This window comes from Leptodactylus fuscus, chromosome 11, assembly GCF_031893055.1.
Source record: "Leptodactylus fuscus isolate aLepFus1 chromosome 11, aLepFus1.hap2, whole genome shotgun sequence".
NCBI classification, from domain to species: domain Eukaryota; kingdom Metazoa; phylum Chordata; class Amphibia; order Anura; family Leptodactylidae; genus Leptodactylus; species Leptodactylus fuscus.
In genome coordinates, this window is record NC_134275.1 from 77,473,961 (window position 1) to 77,489,523 (window position 15,563).

The 15,563-nt window shown below is 43.3% G+C and overlaps 1 protein-coding gene across 1 annotated transcript; it reads left to right on the forward strand.

Annotated features, from left to right (window-relative positions):
- Positions 1 to 3,665: 3,665 nt before the first annotated feature.
- LOC142185099 (HLA class II histocompatibility antigen, DM beta chain) lies at positions 3,666 to 13,058 on the forward strand. The gene is made up of 6 exons (XM_075260351.1): positions 3,666 to 3,732; positions 3,993 to 4,277; positions 5,295 to 5,573; positions 6,221 to 6,337; positions 11,695 to 11,743; positions 12,300 to 13,058. The coding sequence occupies exons 1-5, from the start codon at positions 3,672 to 3,674 to the stop codon at positions 11,730 to 11,732; spliced, it is 780 nt and encodes a 259-aa protein (XP_075116452.1). The 5' UTR covers positions 3,666 to 3,671; the 3' UTR covers positions 11,733 to 11,743; positions 12,300 to 13,058.
- Positions 13,059 to 15,563: the final 2,505 nt, after the last annotated feature.

The following is a 15,563-nucleotide window of genomic DNA, read 5'->3' on the forward strand; positions in this document are numbered from 1 at the left end:
AGGGCATTGCACAGATAGTACTGCCTCCCTTCCTCTCTCTGGACTGTATGTAGACCTGAGGGCATTGCACAGATAGTACTGCCTCCCTTCCTCTCTCTGGACATATGTAAACCAAGGGCACTGCACAGATAGTACTGCCTCCCTTCCTCTTTCTGGACTGTGTGTAGACTCGGGGGCACTGCACAGATAGTACTGCCTCCCTTCCTCTCTCTGGACATATGTAAATCAAGGGCACTGCACAGATAGTACTGCCTCCCTTCCTCTTTCTGGACTGTGTGTAGACTCGGGGGCACTGCACAGATAGTACTGCCTCCCTTCCTCTTTCTGGACTGTGTGTAGACTCGGGGGCACTGCACAGATAGTACTGCCTCCCTTCCTCTTTCTGGACTGTAGGTAGACACAGGGGCACTGCACAGATAGTACTGCCTCCCTTCCTCCCTCTGGACTGTAGGTAGACTCGGGGGCACTGCACAGATAGTACTGCCTCCCTTCCTCCCTCTGGACCTTATGTAGGCATGGTTAGCACTGTCTCCCTGTTACATACCCCAGCATGTAACATGGATGTAACCTTTTTCTTTTGTATCACATGTGACACATTCTTCTTGCATCATATTGTTATATAGGTTGTATTCTTTCATTTTCAATGTACAAGCTGAATTTTTGATATTTTTGAAAATTGAAATAACCTCATATTATCGGGATGGGGCAGACATGGGGGAAGTGTCTTATTAGGAAGTGAGATAAATATACACACTCTTCTGTGTAGAGGGAAGTTCACAATCTTTTTAGGGGATTTCCACCTTAAGCTTTTAGAAAAAAAATATCACACGCTAAAATATAAAATGCAGATTTTTTTTTATAACAACCTAGAATTACTCTGATTTATGCCAATACTAGGAGGAGAAATCAGGCAGGTTGCAAATGCAGCCCAAATGGAGGGAGATTCGGTCCATTTCAGACAATGCAAGGTATAGAGAGGATTGGTCTTCTCTGGACATAACATATAAACCTCTCGCCCTCTCTCTGACGCAGTTTCCATTTTCCAAACAAATTGTCTTATAACATTTCCTCCTGGCACCACAGTGGCAGCACTGGAGTCCTGGGTTTGAATCCTGACAAGGACAACATCTGCAAGGAGTTTGTATGTTCTCCCCGTGTTTGCTTGGGTTTCCTCCCACACTTCAAAGACAGACTGATAAGGAGAAAAAAATTCTTCCTAAAATGACAGAACATTTATTAGGGTGCTCCATCTGGTCAACCCCTTCAAGGCTCTCTAAATCAAGGCAGTCTGAGGTTAGGGTCCCCACCTGCATACATTACGGCCACCCATACCCTCATTGTTTAGAAAGTGACTGGGAGTCCACTTTAGCGCATAGGACTGGGCACATTGCAGCCAGTGAAGCTGAGCCGGGCACACTTCACAATGCTTGCATCCAATGTGCAGGGTATGTGCAGTGAAGAGAGGTACAAGTGCCCTTGACATCACCAGGCGCGTTGCACTGACATTGAGGCAGAATCCAGGGCTCATCTGTAATTACTGTGAGTTACTTCATTTGCAACACATTTCAGGGACCGGCAGCTGTAATTTGCACAAGTTGTAACCTTATATCCCTGCACCATAATGACAACTGGATAGTTTTATGGGGCAAATCACCTAAGAAGAGAGAAGAGTTGGAGAGTTGGGCTGACTTTTCCTTGGGGTACATCTAACCTTAGTTGCAGATGAGTTGCACTTAGGGGAACTCCAGACTCCTACAAACCACTGATCTGGATAATGAAAGCCTCCTTTCTATCATAATCCTGGACGCCGCTGACATCTCCCTCCATAGACAACAGCAAACACAGTTTTTTCTTGGAGACCTGAAAGTTTTCTTACCTGACTACATATTGCCAAGTCAGCAATATGAGATAGCTTTATATGCACAACGTGTTGTCAGGAATGGCTTCTGCAGCTCTTGCCACTTGCTGTTATGTCTCTAGCAGTTGTGTCGGAGGGTCCGGCGAGCCCCTCTGTCAGGTCACTATATGATATTATCTACTTGTTATGTGTTTGTTGCATTGTTCTTCGTCTTCTTGCTGCCCTTTTTCCCTTATCATAGAGAATTTTTGTTTTTGTTCACTCAAATTAGTGACATACAGTATTGTGCAAAAGTCTTAGGCAACTGTGAAAAAATGCTGCAAATTAAGAATAGTTTTAAAAAATAAAAGAGTTAATGGTTTATTTTTGTCAATTAATGACATATAAAGAGTGGATGAAGAAAAGTGACATGTAAACCCCATCAATATTCGGTGTGACCTTTGCCCTTTGCCTCATCAGTTCTTCTCGGGACTTGCAGACAGTGTTTGGAGGTTGTTCCCACCGCCATCTTGGAGAACTAAGCCCAGATCTTCTGTGGATGTTACTTGCTCCAATCCGTCTGTCTCTTCATGTCATCCCAGACAGACTGGATGATGTTGAGATCAGGGCGATATCATCACTTCCAGGACTCCTCCTCCTCCAAAGGGCAAAGGTCACACCAAATATCTATGGGATTTACATTTCTCTTTTCTTCATTCAATTAATTTTATTAATTGACATAAACAAACTATTAACCCTTCTCTTCCTGAAAGCAATTTACTGTGCAGCATTTCCTACTTGTCTATAACTTTTGCACAATACTGTACACTTGCCCAATATATGGTATATACCCTTTTCTCCTGGCAAAGATTCAGTGTGAATAAAATATAAGACTGACATTATTATTATTTGCACATATCATACATATAGAGGTGGTTGTTCTGTGTATTGTAACATTGTCCTGTGCTCCTTCAATCACTGATCGGCAGGGGTGCTGAGAATGGGATAGATCGTCAATATTAAAAAAAAAACAAAAAAACTTTAGTCTGAAACTCTTAGCCTAAGTCCCCACACAGCGCATCACTGCCAAAAAACTGTAGAAAAGTCTATGGCAGAAACATCACGTTTTTTGAGTAGTCTCTTCCACACATTATGGAATAAAACCAACGCGGAAAAGCGGCCGCATGCTTAGGGTACATTCACATGGAGGAAAATGGCGCTGAATTTGGCGTGGAATCCACCTCAGATTCAGCGCTGAAAAAAAAACCTCCCATTGATTTCAATGGGTTCCTTAACGTTTAGCGCTGAATCTGAGGTGGATTCCACGCCAAATTCAGCGCCATTTTCCTCCGTGTGAATGTTAGGGTTCACAAGGGGACACTTTGCGGTATTTTTCAGCAGTGTGTCCCATCTACTAATCCGCTACTGTATATCACAATGAGCAGGTTTGTCTCTGCAGCCAATCTGTTGTGGACTTGCCCGCTGAATGTGTTTAATCTTGAATACAAACATTGTAACTATTACAAGTCCCTGGATACAATCCGATAGCTTTATGTCATTTTCCCTTCATTCTGTCTCCTCGGCCCTTGTTTATCTGGGAGGTCAGCACTGAAATAAGTCCGTTCTTAATTTTTTTATTTTTAGCCTATCCAACTTCTCACTTTGTTTCATTTTGACATCCAGATCAGAAAGTACCTTACAGCGAGGAGCGAGGCTCTACCTAGTAACAAGTGATGACACCGTACTTCTGCCTTCCTATTGGCCGCCAACATAGAACAGACTTTCTGTGTAGAGAACTTTATATCTCATCGGCATATGCAACCGGACTGCAGAGATGAGAGGGTATATAGCTGGGCTGCTGCTGGTATACAGCGCCATATCTCTGCCTGCAACAGGTATACTGCACGCTATATCTATAACAATATATCACTCGCCTCGCTGTCACTGCTCTTAGGATTTGTCTTTCATGAGCCTAAATGTTGTACCATGTTGCATTTTGCATAATATTCGATTTATCGTTCGAGACTTGTTGTCTGTATTCCATCTTCTGCACATTAGCGCCACCTAGTGGACACGATGACATGAAGATGAAATAAAATACTTCTTTTGCATTTGTTTTCGCTTGTATTATTACATAGGTGTCTCTGTTTTGCAGGCTACGTCATGCAGGAGATTTCAAACTGCGGTTTTGGAGATGATAAGCAAGGGAACGTTACATTTCAGTATGCTATTACACTTAACCACCTGATTGCCCTGGTGTATGACCCCGCTAGCAATCAGTTTATCAATTATGCACCTTTTGAAAATATGTCGAAAGTGGTGTCAAATTATATTGAAGAATTCACCACTAAACTAGACATGTTATCGTACGTGAAATCAGAGGAGAAAAGATGCAAAGATGAAATACAGACGTTCTGGGACAGTACGGTGGAAAGAAGCGGTGAGTAGTAACACCCCAGCCAGAACACATGGGATACGGTAGATCTGGGATAGGGAACGTACGGCTCTCCAGATGTGACAAAACTACAACTCCCAGCATGCATACTGTCTCTGCTGTTCTTGGAACTCCCATGGAAGTGAATGGAGCATGCTGGGAGTTGTAGTTTCACAGCAGCTGGAGAGCCGAAGGTTCCCTACCCCTGCGGTAGATGATAAAATGGAGCGGATATTGCCTGATCCAGTAGGTGGCGCTGCACACTCTGACAGGCACAACATAGGACTTTGTATATCCATCCAGATATAGTCCTATAAATCTACATTTACATCTGTGCCGGACTCCGTCACAAGCTCCACCCGAAAATCAGAGTAAAATGACGGACACCCGATGTGCGTTCTGTGTTACTGCTCTATTAGCTGTCTGCTGGTCGTTGTTCTGATCCTCCAATGGAGAGACGGCGCTTGTGGGAACCTTGCATCAGTCTAAGGTGGTGATATAGACATACATTACATGTCATACTATAGGCTAAATTTATAGAATTTACAGACAGATGTATAGTCACTGACCTGTACCGATGGTACCTACTGTGTGCCGGACATTTACTCTCTGTAGTCACCCATGGTCTCATAGAGTGCAGAGCAGCCCTAGTGGAATATTGTCCCCAAAATAGGATGCAATAAGGTGTCACCATCTACTGCACCTATATGGTAATACTATTTACTATAGACACAGATATAACTACCGCACTAGATTACTGTATGCTTATAACTGCTATAATATCTATTCCTATAATACCTATATGTATAATTCTGCCTCTTATAGACATATATATCATTAGAATGCTGCCTTGTATAGAGAATATAACTGCTATAATACTGCCCCATATATACATGTATGTAACTACTTTCATACCCCCCCCTATGAGCACATATAGCGGTGCTATAATACTGCAGTAAATGACTATATTGCTGTACGGATACAATGTCTCAGTATTCTGTATAACACGTCTGTTCTCCGCAGTGACGCCGTCCATGGAGGTCTTTTCTCCTGAGCAGTTTAATGATGAGAATCTCCCGGTGCTCATCTGCTTTGTGTGGGGATTTTACCCTCCAGACATTGCTGTTGCTTGGATTAAAAACGACATGGTTGTGGTTAAGAATGAAACCCAGGCCGTGCGAGCCGGAGACTGGACCTACCAGGTGGTGCTGAAGCTGGATTTGAGGGACTCTCTCCCTGAAGACAATTATACCTGTATAGTGGAACATGCGAGTCTAAACCAATCCATGATAACAACCTGGAGTAAGTGTGACCCGGGATTGTCAGCAGCACCCCAGGGCCTCACTGCGGGCTCGGGGTACGGGGCTGTAACATGCAGCCTCACTTGTAATACTTGTCATTTATTTATTTTTAATGTGCACAGAGAGATAACAATTTGTGGACTTCTGTGTTTTTATTGGAGGGATATTCTGGTAATAACAAGTTATTACTTATGTCCTGGACAATTTCTAGCTTCTTATGGTGGTGGAGTAACCACTGGACCCCACTAATCTCCAGAATGGTGGCCGTGTGCCCAGTGCTGCAAGACCATAGCCAGACGGATTTGAGCGGAGTGGCCGTTGTCCACGTGCCCTGCTCTGTGGCCGGGGGTGATACACCTTGTCTGTGTCCTAAAGACTGAACGGTATTGCAATGTCCATGCAGAATCGGCGCTTTATTTATTTGTTTTTTAGTTATCATTTATCCATTTGATACGTTGTTACCAGAATATTCCTTTAAAATTCTATCACTCCGTTCTTTCTGTTTCTCTTACTTTGTTCTCTATTTTCCGTAAATACTTTATGTTAATATTAAGGTGATTTTTATTAATATCTTTCTCTCTTTCTATATCGCTTTTTGCGCTTGTTCCACTGTATCCCAGTCTCACCTGTCGCCTTTTATTCACACAGAACATGGTTTGACCTCCAATCAGATCATGAAGATCAGTGTCGCCGCTGTGATTTTTGGTCTAGGACTGATCAACTTGTTAGCCGGATTTATATGCTGGAAGAACGCCAAGAAAAGTGGTAAGCTCATAAGAACATGGACAAATGGAACTTTTCCTTCTGTCTCACGGGGAGAGACCAATAGAGGGAGGTAATTTTTTTAAGTTTAGTCCCGATCCTCCCAGTAGCTGCTGCAGGAAGACAGAAAGTCAGACATCAAAGACAGCGAACAGGGAGCGGTGCGGGATCCATCACTAGACAGACACCAGCAGGCGTGATATATGACAAGTTATTGCACCAGCAAGTATAGCGCTGTATCCAGGATTTATGATACAGACTGACACTAAGTTTAAGGCTAAGCCCCCACGTAGTGCGAAAAGACCACGGTTATAATTCATTGCATCGAGTCAGTTTTACCTGCGGAAATGCTCCTTGTAAATTTAATAAGGGAAAAAAAACTGCAGATAAAAATGCAATGAAAAAATGTGATGGGTTTCAGCTTTTTTTCCCGCAAGGTGGGGCCTTAGCCTAAATCTGTCTGTTCAGAGGACCGGGTCCTTAAATAAAAAGCCATTTACTAGTCCTTTAATAGTGTAGGCCATTCTGTATTACTATGGGCTCTGTGAGCCCAATAGAAATCTCCATGGTAGGGAGGAAAGAGAGGTATTTCTATTTTAGAGGGATGACCCTAGGGGAAGAAGAATCTCAGAGTGACCGTATAATATCAGAGTCTACACAATTAGCAGATTATTAATGAGCCTTCAATGTTAGGAAGTATTAGAAGGACTATGGACAGGACCATAGACAGTGAGTGGAGGAATCTGCTGCTTATACAGATCAGTGCGAGAATACAATAGATAGATTAGAAGGACTATGGCGCCACCTGCTGGACACTGGAGGGAACTGCAGCTGTGCATGGGTGTAGATACAATTTATTATATTGCATGGGGCTAAATACATTATACTATATTGTGTCCTGGTGCAGTTACTTAGCAATCTCCATTTCATTAGTGAGATGTGTATCGTCCCCTCTCCCAACACCCCTATACCTTATTCTTTGCTTGGCCTTCCGTGGCTCACTGATGACATATATTGAGTTGACACTTGCTGACCTTTGACCTGTGGCGTGGGTGGTGGTCATCTAAGTAGGTAAGCTATACCGCCAAGGTGCATGCTGAAGGGTATGCAAGAGGGCGTGACAGGTACGTTTTCCATTTCGGTGGATTTTTGTACATAATCCCCCCCTATTTTTTATTTTATTTTTTCCCAAAAATAACATTGCAAAAATATTTTTTTGGTAAAGCTGTACAACCCAACGCTTACTTTCCAAAATTTGCACTGACTTAGACCACACATTTAGACCTGAGCTCTTGTGAGACACACTCGGACTTGAATTTGCCAGGATTGTTTACAAAAATTTTGCACAAACCCAGAAAACTCAGGACAGCTGGAACCTCGGCCCGGTGAGGCTTGTCTGTGCAATGTAGTGACAATGGAAATTAATCTTAGGGTGGGTTCACACCAGTGCCCGGTCTCCGTTTTTGGGTTTCCGTCTTCTGCCGAGAGAAACTGGATGGGAGACGGAAACCTGGCGGTCAGTTATCAAACCCATTCACTTGAATGGACCTGCAAAGTGAGCGCCCGTGAGCGTCTTGTATTTTGTGTATTTTTTTAACTGGACACAAACTTGGACATGCAGGACTTTGTATCCGGTTTCGCCACCAGTAAGGACGACTCACCGCTCAGGAAAATTTACCAAAACCTGCTACAAACATTCAATGGCTGATGAATGTCCTAAAGTAATCTCATTGCCAAAATACATAGTGTGACCGCACCCCAGTGACGCTTGTATCATCTGCACTATTCATGTACCACTAACCCTTCCTAGGACTCACATAAGATTTCATGTTCCTGTCTTGTAGATGACTGTCCCGTCTTCCCCGCCATCTCCTGTCCTTGGCGTCACATGTTTGCTCCATGTTTTCCTGTTGCGTTCATCTCCTTAAGCAGGGAGGGCTCCATCACTAACCGCTCCTCGTCCTCGCTGGTGTCAGGTGACTCCGACTTACTGGTGGAAGAAGACAAAGACCTTATGGAAGACAGTGAGGCCGACTCCTTGGAGGGGGAGCTGATAGTGGTGGAGAGCCCAAGTGTCTGCGCCAGGTCTCCTTCACCTGTTCCCTTTTACCTGGGGGGTGCACTGAAGGGGGCGGTAAAAAATCTAGATGATGATAGACGCTGCTTCCCTATTTAATAGACTCAATACGAGCGCTATAAATACTGTAATCACCTATGTACAGGACTGTGCAAAAGTTATAGGCAGGTGTGGGAAAAATGGGTTAAAGTAAGAAGGCTTCCAGAAATAGAAGGGTTAATGGTTTATTGTCAATATACAAAGTGAAGTGAATGAAGAAAAGAGAAATGTAAATCCCATCAGTATTTGGTGTGACCTTTCTGCGTGGGAGGAGGAGTCCTGGAAGGGATGATCCGGCCCCCGCAGATATCGTCCTGATCTCATCATCATCCAGTCTGTCTGGGATGACATGAAGAGACAGACGGATTGGAGCAAGTAACATCCACAGAAGATCTGGGCTTAGTTCTTCAAGATGGCGGCGGGAACAACCTCCCTGCCCAGATCTGCCAAACACTGTCTGCAAGTGCCGAGAAGAACAGATGGAGGGCAAAGGTCACACCGAATATTGATGGGGTTTACATTTCTCTTTTCATCATTCAGAGAAATTAACAATCACCACTTCTAGTTCTGAAAGAATTCTTACTGTGCTGCATTTTTACATACCTGCCTATAACTTATGCACAGTACTGTAGGACAGACCCTCTTCCTTCCACACATTGGCCAGAGTCAATGCTGACCAATACTTAACCAATTTACCCCTGGTAAATGCTCCCTGTATGTCATTACCCCCATCATATGCCCCTGTATGTTATTACCCCCATCATGTGCCCCTGTATGTTATTACCCCCAGCATATCCCCCTGTATGTCATTACCCCCAGCATATCCCCCTGTATGTTATTACCCCCAGCATATCCCCCTGTATGTTATTACCCCCATCATATCCCCCTGTATGTTATTACCCCCATCATATCCCCCTGTATGTTATTACCCCCAGCATATCCCCCTGTATGTTATTACCCCCATCATATCCCCCTGTATGTTATTACCCCCAGCATATGCCCCCTGTATAAGCTTATGTATAATTTGTAACTCTAGGGTCACACTAGCCTTCGAGTTTTCGTTTTTGGGGAATCTCTATCCGCTTGAAAGGTGATTCCCTTCGGTCTCCGTTGACTATAATGGGGTCCACTGGTGGAAATTGGTGGAGAGAAGAATCCTGCTGACCTAATCTAAGCCTAATGTCCCCGAACACTGGTGTGTACCTAGAGTAAGACGGCTGCACATGTCCTGCACAGACATCAGCCTATACCCTTATAGTGCCCGCACTGTACATGTCTGTGTGTCTGTCATGTATGTCATTCCTGTATGTCGCTGTATCTACATGTCTATGTTATCTTTATGTTTGTCTTCTGTATTTGTCACATTGTTGCTTTGTCTTTATTCTATAAATATATCCCTTATTCGTGTCCTTATGTCTTGTCTTTATTATACTGTTGAGGATTCGCACCCCCCTACTGCTTCTAATTGTAGGGAAACCTTATACTGTCAAGTGGGTGTTTCCATTGCCCAGCACCTGCCCACATGACAATACAGGGATAACAGTAGCCAATGGCGCCAATATCTCTGCAGCGGGAGCCGAAATCTGAGAAGACCTTGTTAGGTTCAGCAGAGGTGCAGCGATATAAAGGTATTTAGCACTTTTAGGGGTTTGCCATTCTCTTTAAGGTTTTGTTGCACGCAGAGCGATTTCATCCTCAAAATAATGGCGAAAACAATGGATACCTGGCAGACTCCATTATAGTAGTGGGATCCCCCGCTCCCCGATCTTAATGCTTAGTCCGTTCATCTGATCTTACAATGGATAGATGGTGACAGCAATGCACATGTGAGCCCAGGCTCAGGCCTCATGCACATGACTATGTGTATACTCTGTGTGCTAACACTGACCCATTATATGCTATGGCCCCTTGTATTGTTATGGGCTCATCTATGGGGCCGTGAGCCTGGGACAAATCTCAGCACAGATCCTATTCCTGTTGGATTTGTGGCCTGGGCTCACTTACAGGTCTGTGGAGGTGCAGGCGGCAGCCGGATATCATCCATGTGCCATCCAACCACAGACCTGGCACATGCTCATGGTTATGTCGTAGCCTAAGTGCCATCTTTACAATGGGCTCAATACAGTAATGGGATGGAGGAGTTCTACAGTCTCTCTTTACCTCAAATTGGGCACATACGCTGCAAACTGGAGAGGGTTTGGCAAGAACCCTCACTGTAGTAACTTGCCACATCGTAAACATGGATTTTTAGGGATACTGTCAAAATAAGATATTGTATTAAAATCTATGATGTCTTGGATAGGGCAAAATGTAATGATCGATGGGACGACCATGAACTCCTAGAACCTGGTGCTGTGTGCAGGGCTGACGCTGGTGCAGGTACCTGCAGATCAATGTGATCTAGGTATAATGTCAGTGGCCGATGAGGGCTGTGTTAGCCATAGAGCAAACAGAGCATGTACACCGGGCCCTATAATAGCGGGGGCCCTCAGGAGACCTGGATCGAACAGGACAGTCCTACATTTTGGCTGCTGTCTCACTGTTGCAGGAACTAGGTAGCAATTTCAATTCTATCTGAACCCTGAGGATGCAGAAAAAGTTTCCTACAATAGTGAAGCACAGAGATATCCATTCCGTGCTCCACCATTCAGGCGTCTGCTGACAATGCCAGCGGTGGGGAGACGCAATGAGCTGTAGATATCACTAAGGCTGGAGCCTGCAGGCAAGATCCTGGGAACCGGGTTAGGTGAGTAACTTTTTTTTGTTATTTGTATGTAATATATTCAATGACTGGTCAGTAGGGGGCATTATGTGGAGACTATATGAGGAATCACTATATTTAGGGGTGTTTGGGTTATAAAACATTTGAATGGAGACCATGCACGTGTCTCCATCAATCAGCCCTGCAAGTGACCATGTTTTTTTGCAGTGGTGTCTTCCTCTCCTAAAGAGGCATATCTAACAAAAAGAGCATTGAAAGGGGTTTTCTCACAAATACTTACCCCCACGTATACAGGGGTGAAACTAATGGAACCTCCCAGAATCACGAGAACGAGAGTCTCCCTGTAGATGTAACAGTAATGCACATGAGAAATCCTGCAGACATGGATGGGAGGAGGTGAGAAGAGGACATGAGTGACCCAGCAGAGGAGATGGTCGGGGGTATCTGGGTTACTCTTATATGCACGTTTTGGGTATTGCAGTAAAGACATTACTTACAGTGGGGTCTTTTCTTCGTCTGCAGGTTACACTCCAATCCCAGGATACAATGATTTCCAATGAGACTCCAAGAAGTAAGTGATGGCTGAATATATCATATTTAGGATATTAGTGTCCTGCCGCTTACCTGGAGGCTGCTCAAACTCCAGTTTTCTGGATGTCTCAGAGGTCTCCCCTTGTTACAGGAGTCTCTGGATATTCTGGGAGAGCTGGAAGTGGAAGGGGAATTGGCTTTTGGTGACTTTTTATGCATTATGACTTAGACTAAGGCCCCATGTGGTAGAAACACATAGTTTTTTGTTGCAGTTTTTTTTGATCCAAAGGAAAAAATGGCTACAGAAGGAATTGGAGATCTGTAGGAATCTCTTCTACTTCTTCTTTCTGATCAATCCACTCCTGGCTTTGCGTCAAAAAAACGTAACAAAATCTGCAACAAAAAAAGCTGCGTTTCTGCAACATGGGCCCTCAGCCTTATACTGACTTTCTGTTCATCTCCTCCACCACTCTTACCACCATGCACGTTACATAAGGTAAACATGTGCCCTGGTTTTCTTTGATGACATGATACATTCTTGCAGTCATCCTAGTAGAACGTCTTCTGAGACATAGCCTGACCATCTTGTTCTTCAGTTTCAGGTCTACAGGAAACAAGACAAGTTAAACAGACCTCCATTGTATGGACCAGTCCAACGGCTCCATAGATTTGTACAGCCTCAGATTTGGGATGGACGCCGGACATTTCTCATATTTCAGTTTTTTATGTGTACGATAAAAAGGAGACTCTTGGGTTGAGGAAGATGACTGGACACAAAGCTCCCAAGGACTCCCATAGGGGTATATGTATCTGTATGTGGACACGAGACACTTAGAGGCGTCACTAGATGTGATGTTGTGGAGTTTACTTGCAGTTGCTTCTTTTGTATTACATGTTGTTTTTCAAATTTTCTTTGCCAAAATCAATAAGGAGACTCAAGGTGATCAAAGATTTGTACCGCCCTTCACCACAGATGTGACTTATGTATAAGTAACAATCCCATCTAAGACTCGAATATTAAAGGAGACGGTTTTTAGAAATAAGGGATATGAGAATTGTCCATTTATGTCACCAAGGTCACTTTTGGTGGAATGAAGATTGCAATGGCCAGGCTGCCGGTTACAACTAAGGCTGGGTCTTCGTCATTTGGTGCTGTATAGGCCGAGCCTAACACTGGCAATATACAAGACATTGATCGGGCAATGGACAGACACACGATGGTCAGATCATTCAACCAATTGTCCCGAACACAGGAATAACAAAGATCTTAAAGACAATTGTCTGAGGATCACAAGGATGTACAATGTTCCCATTAGTATAGTTTACCAAAATCTGATCATATAAAGAGTCAATGCAAGGAAATATAACATTATTTAAAAATGTTAATGTTTAATTTTTTTTTACATTATAATGTAAAAAATGTAACAATAAAAAATATAAACTTGTATATTTCTCTCCATTGTGTATCAGTTTCTGTAAAATATGATATTCCGTATATTTGTCAGCTTAAGTACTTATTGCCAAATTTCCTACAAAGGCTCACCTAAGTTGACCAAATGGCAAAAAAAAATCCAAGACGATGGCTTTTACTGTAGAGAAATGTTAGTCACCAGTGGGCTGTATGTACCGATCATTCACCGGATGTAATGATGCTTTGTGGATGAACATTTGATCGGCCAGTCGGTGCGGGGAGTGTGACGTTTGTATGACCCTTTTTACCCCATTTTCATTTACCCTTTTCTTTTTGTAAGCTGCAACTCTTGAGTCTTAAAGGGTCACTGAATTTTCAGACGATGTAGTCTAATTTCATAGAGCATTTAATCTAGACCAAAAAGGTGTGCACCTTATTTATAAATGTTGCTGATTTCTGCCTAAAAAAACTCTCTAACGTTCCTGCCACTAGGTGTCTCTCTTCTAGATAATTTTACTTTTTGCTCCCTGTCACTAGGGAAGGTCTGTCCATAGATACCACAAAAAAAGCCAGGTGACTTCTCAGTGAATGGATCGGGAGGGGCTGTTCTCTATTCACATAGTGAATGCAGAGGGGAGGGGATGATTTTCCTCATAGTCTCCACACATATCTGTATACTGCTTTATCTGTGCACACCTCACTGTTTACAATGTAAGAAAAGCATACTATGTACTTGTATCTGCTTCTGGCTGTTTGTGTTATTGCTGATGGGATGTTAGCCATAGACAGCAAGCAGCTTTCCTGACTGTGATTATAGATTGCTCTTTTTCTGGGTCAGGGATCGTTTTAACTGCACCATATCCTGTATTTGCAATGCAGTGTTTCTGGATCTCCAATATTATGGTCACTTGGGATTGTCTCAGATATTTGTTTATTGTACAGTTACTCCTGGCAGAATCACATAGTTTAATGAGTGGTAATAATAATGGGATGTGGGGGGCAGACTGCTCTTTGTACACGCCCCCTGTCTGAGATGTAAAATGTGCTGAAGCCATACTGGAGCTAATAGCAGCAGAATAACGGATAGGACATTATGTATGGAGACTTATATAGTCATAGAACAGACTGTCCAGCAAGACCCTGCAAACAGGTATCCTTTAAGAACTGTACAAAGGGGTATCAGGTTAATAAATGTTAATTGGTTCTGATATTCATTAACTCAACCAAGATAATTGGATACAATTTAATTTATTACAAAATATAAACATTAATGTCAAAAACTAGAGATGAGCGAACGCCGTTTGATCGAATATTAGGCCGTTCGGGATATTCGATTCCAATCGAATACAAGGCCGCAAACGCAGTAAAAATTTGTGTCCCCTCCCACCTTCCCTGGCGCGTTTTTTGCACCAATAACTGTGCAGGGGAGGTGGGACAGGAGCTATGACAACGGAGGCAGTGAAAAAAATGGAAGAAACCCATTGGCTGCCGAAATCATGTGACCTCCCATTCATAAGAATAGTGTCGGCCATCTTCGCCTCATTTTCGTTTTGGAGTGATAGGGAGGGCTTGGTCTCAGGGCGATAAAGTGCATTTAGCTTTGGTTAGGCAGCAAATAACAGATCTATTCAGAGCTAAATATAAAATCAATCTGCAAATCATAAAGCAGCGTAGCAGCAGGGGACGTGGGCGAGGACGTGGATACCCAGCTGTATATCCACTCCACAGTCCAGGTACTGGAGAGAAGCTGCCAGCACCCAATTTACTCTTCCTCCTCCTCCTCCTCCTCCTCCTTCAACCCCAGCCCCTACTTCTGAATGTGATTTTTTTTTTTTATAATAATTTGTTTTTTTCCATTCTCTCCCCCCCCCCCCCCAGGGGGTTGCAACTCAATTTTTTAGACCTCCAGCCCAAGGGCCTGCAAAATAATTTTTTAGGGCTCACCCCCAAGGGGCTGAAAATTAATGTTTTAGGGCTCCCCCCAAGGATGAAGTAAGTAGAAAAGGATGGCTTGCAACACTCTTCAAGTATAAAATTTCATCTTTAATTTATCTCATTAAAAGATACAGTTTCCACACCAATAGAAAACGTGACAGAAAAAAGAAAAAAATATATATGAAGAGTGTGTTTAAAAAACAGACATTTGTGGATGTGGTAAGCAACAGCCAAATATTCCTCTTTTTGTAGGGCCTGAAAATTAATGTTTTAGGGGTCACCCCAAGGGCCAAAAAAATAATACACTGCTGCTGCTGCATGGCTGTACTCACGCCAAGGGCCAAATACTAAATCTTTGCTGTTTAAAGGCTCAACTCACCTAAAGAACCAACAAATCTCTGCAGGTAGAGGCTGAAGTCACCTGAAGGGCCTCAGTCTCTACTGGAACTCAGCTTAAGGGCCTGGAACTTTGTTTGGAAGGGTTCATGTTAAGGGCTAGAAAAGTGAATTTTGG

Coding starts and splice junctions, on each gene's coding strand:
- LOC142185099 (XM_075260351.1), top strand. CDS start 3,672: ATGAGAGGGTATATAGCTGGGCTGCTGCTGGTATACAGCGCCATATCT. Junction 3,733..3,992: donor CATATCTCTGCCTGCAACAG/GTATACTGCACG, acceptor TCTGTTTTGCAG/GCTACGTCATGCAGGAGATT. Junction 4,278..5,294: donor CAGTACGGTGGAAAGAAGCG/GTGAGTAGTAAC, acceptor TGTTCTCCGCAG/TGACGCCGTCCATGGAGGTC.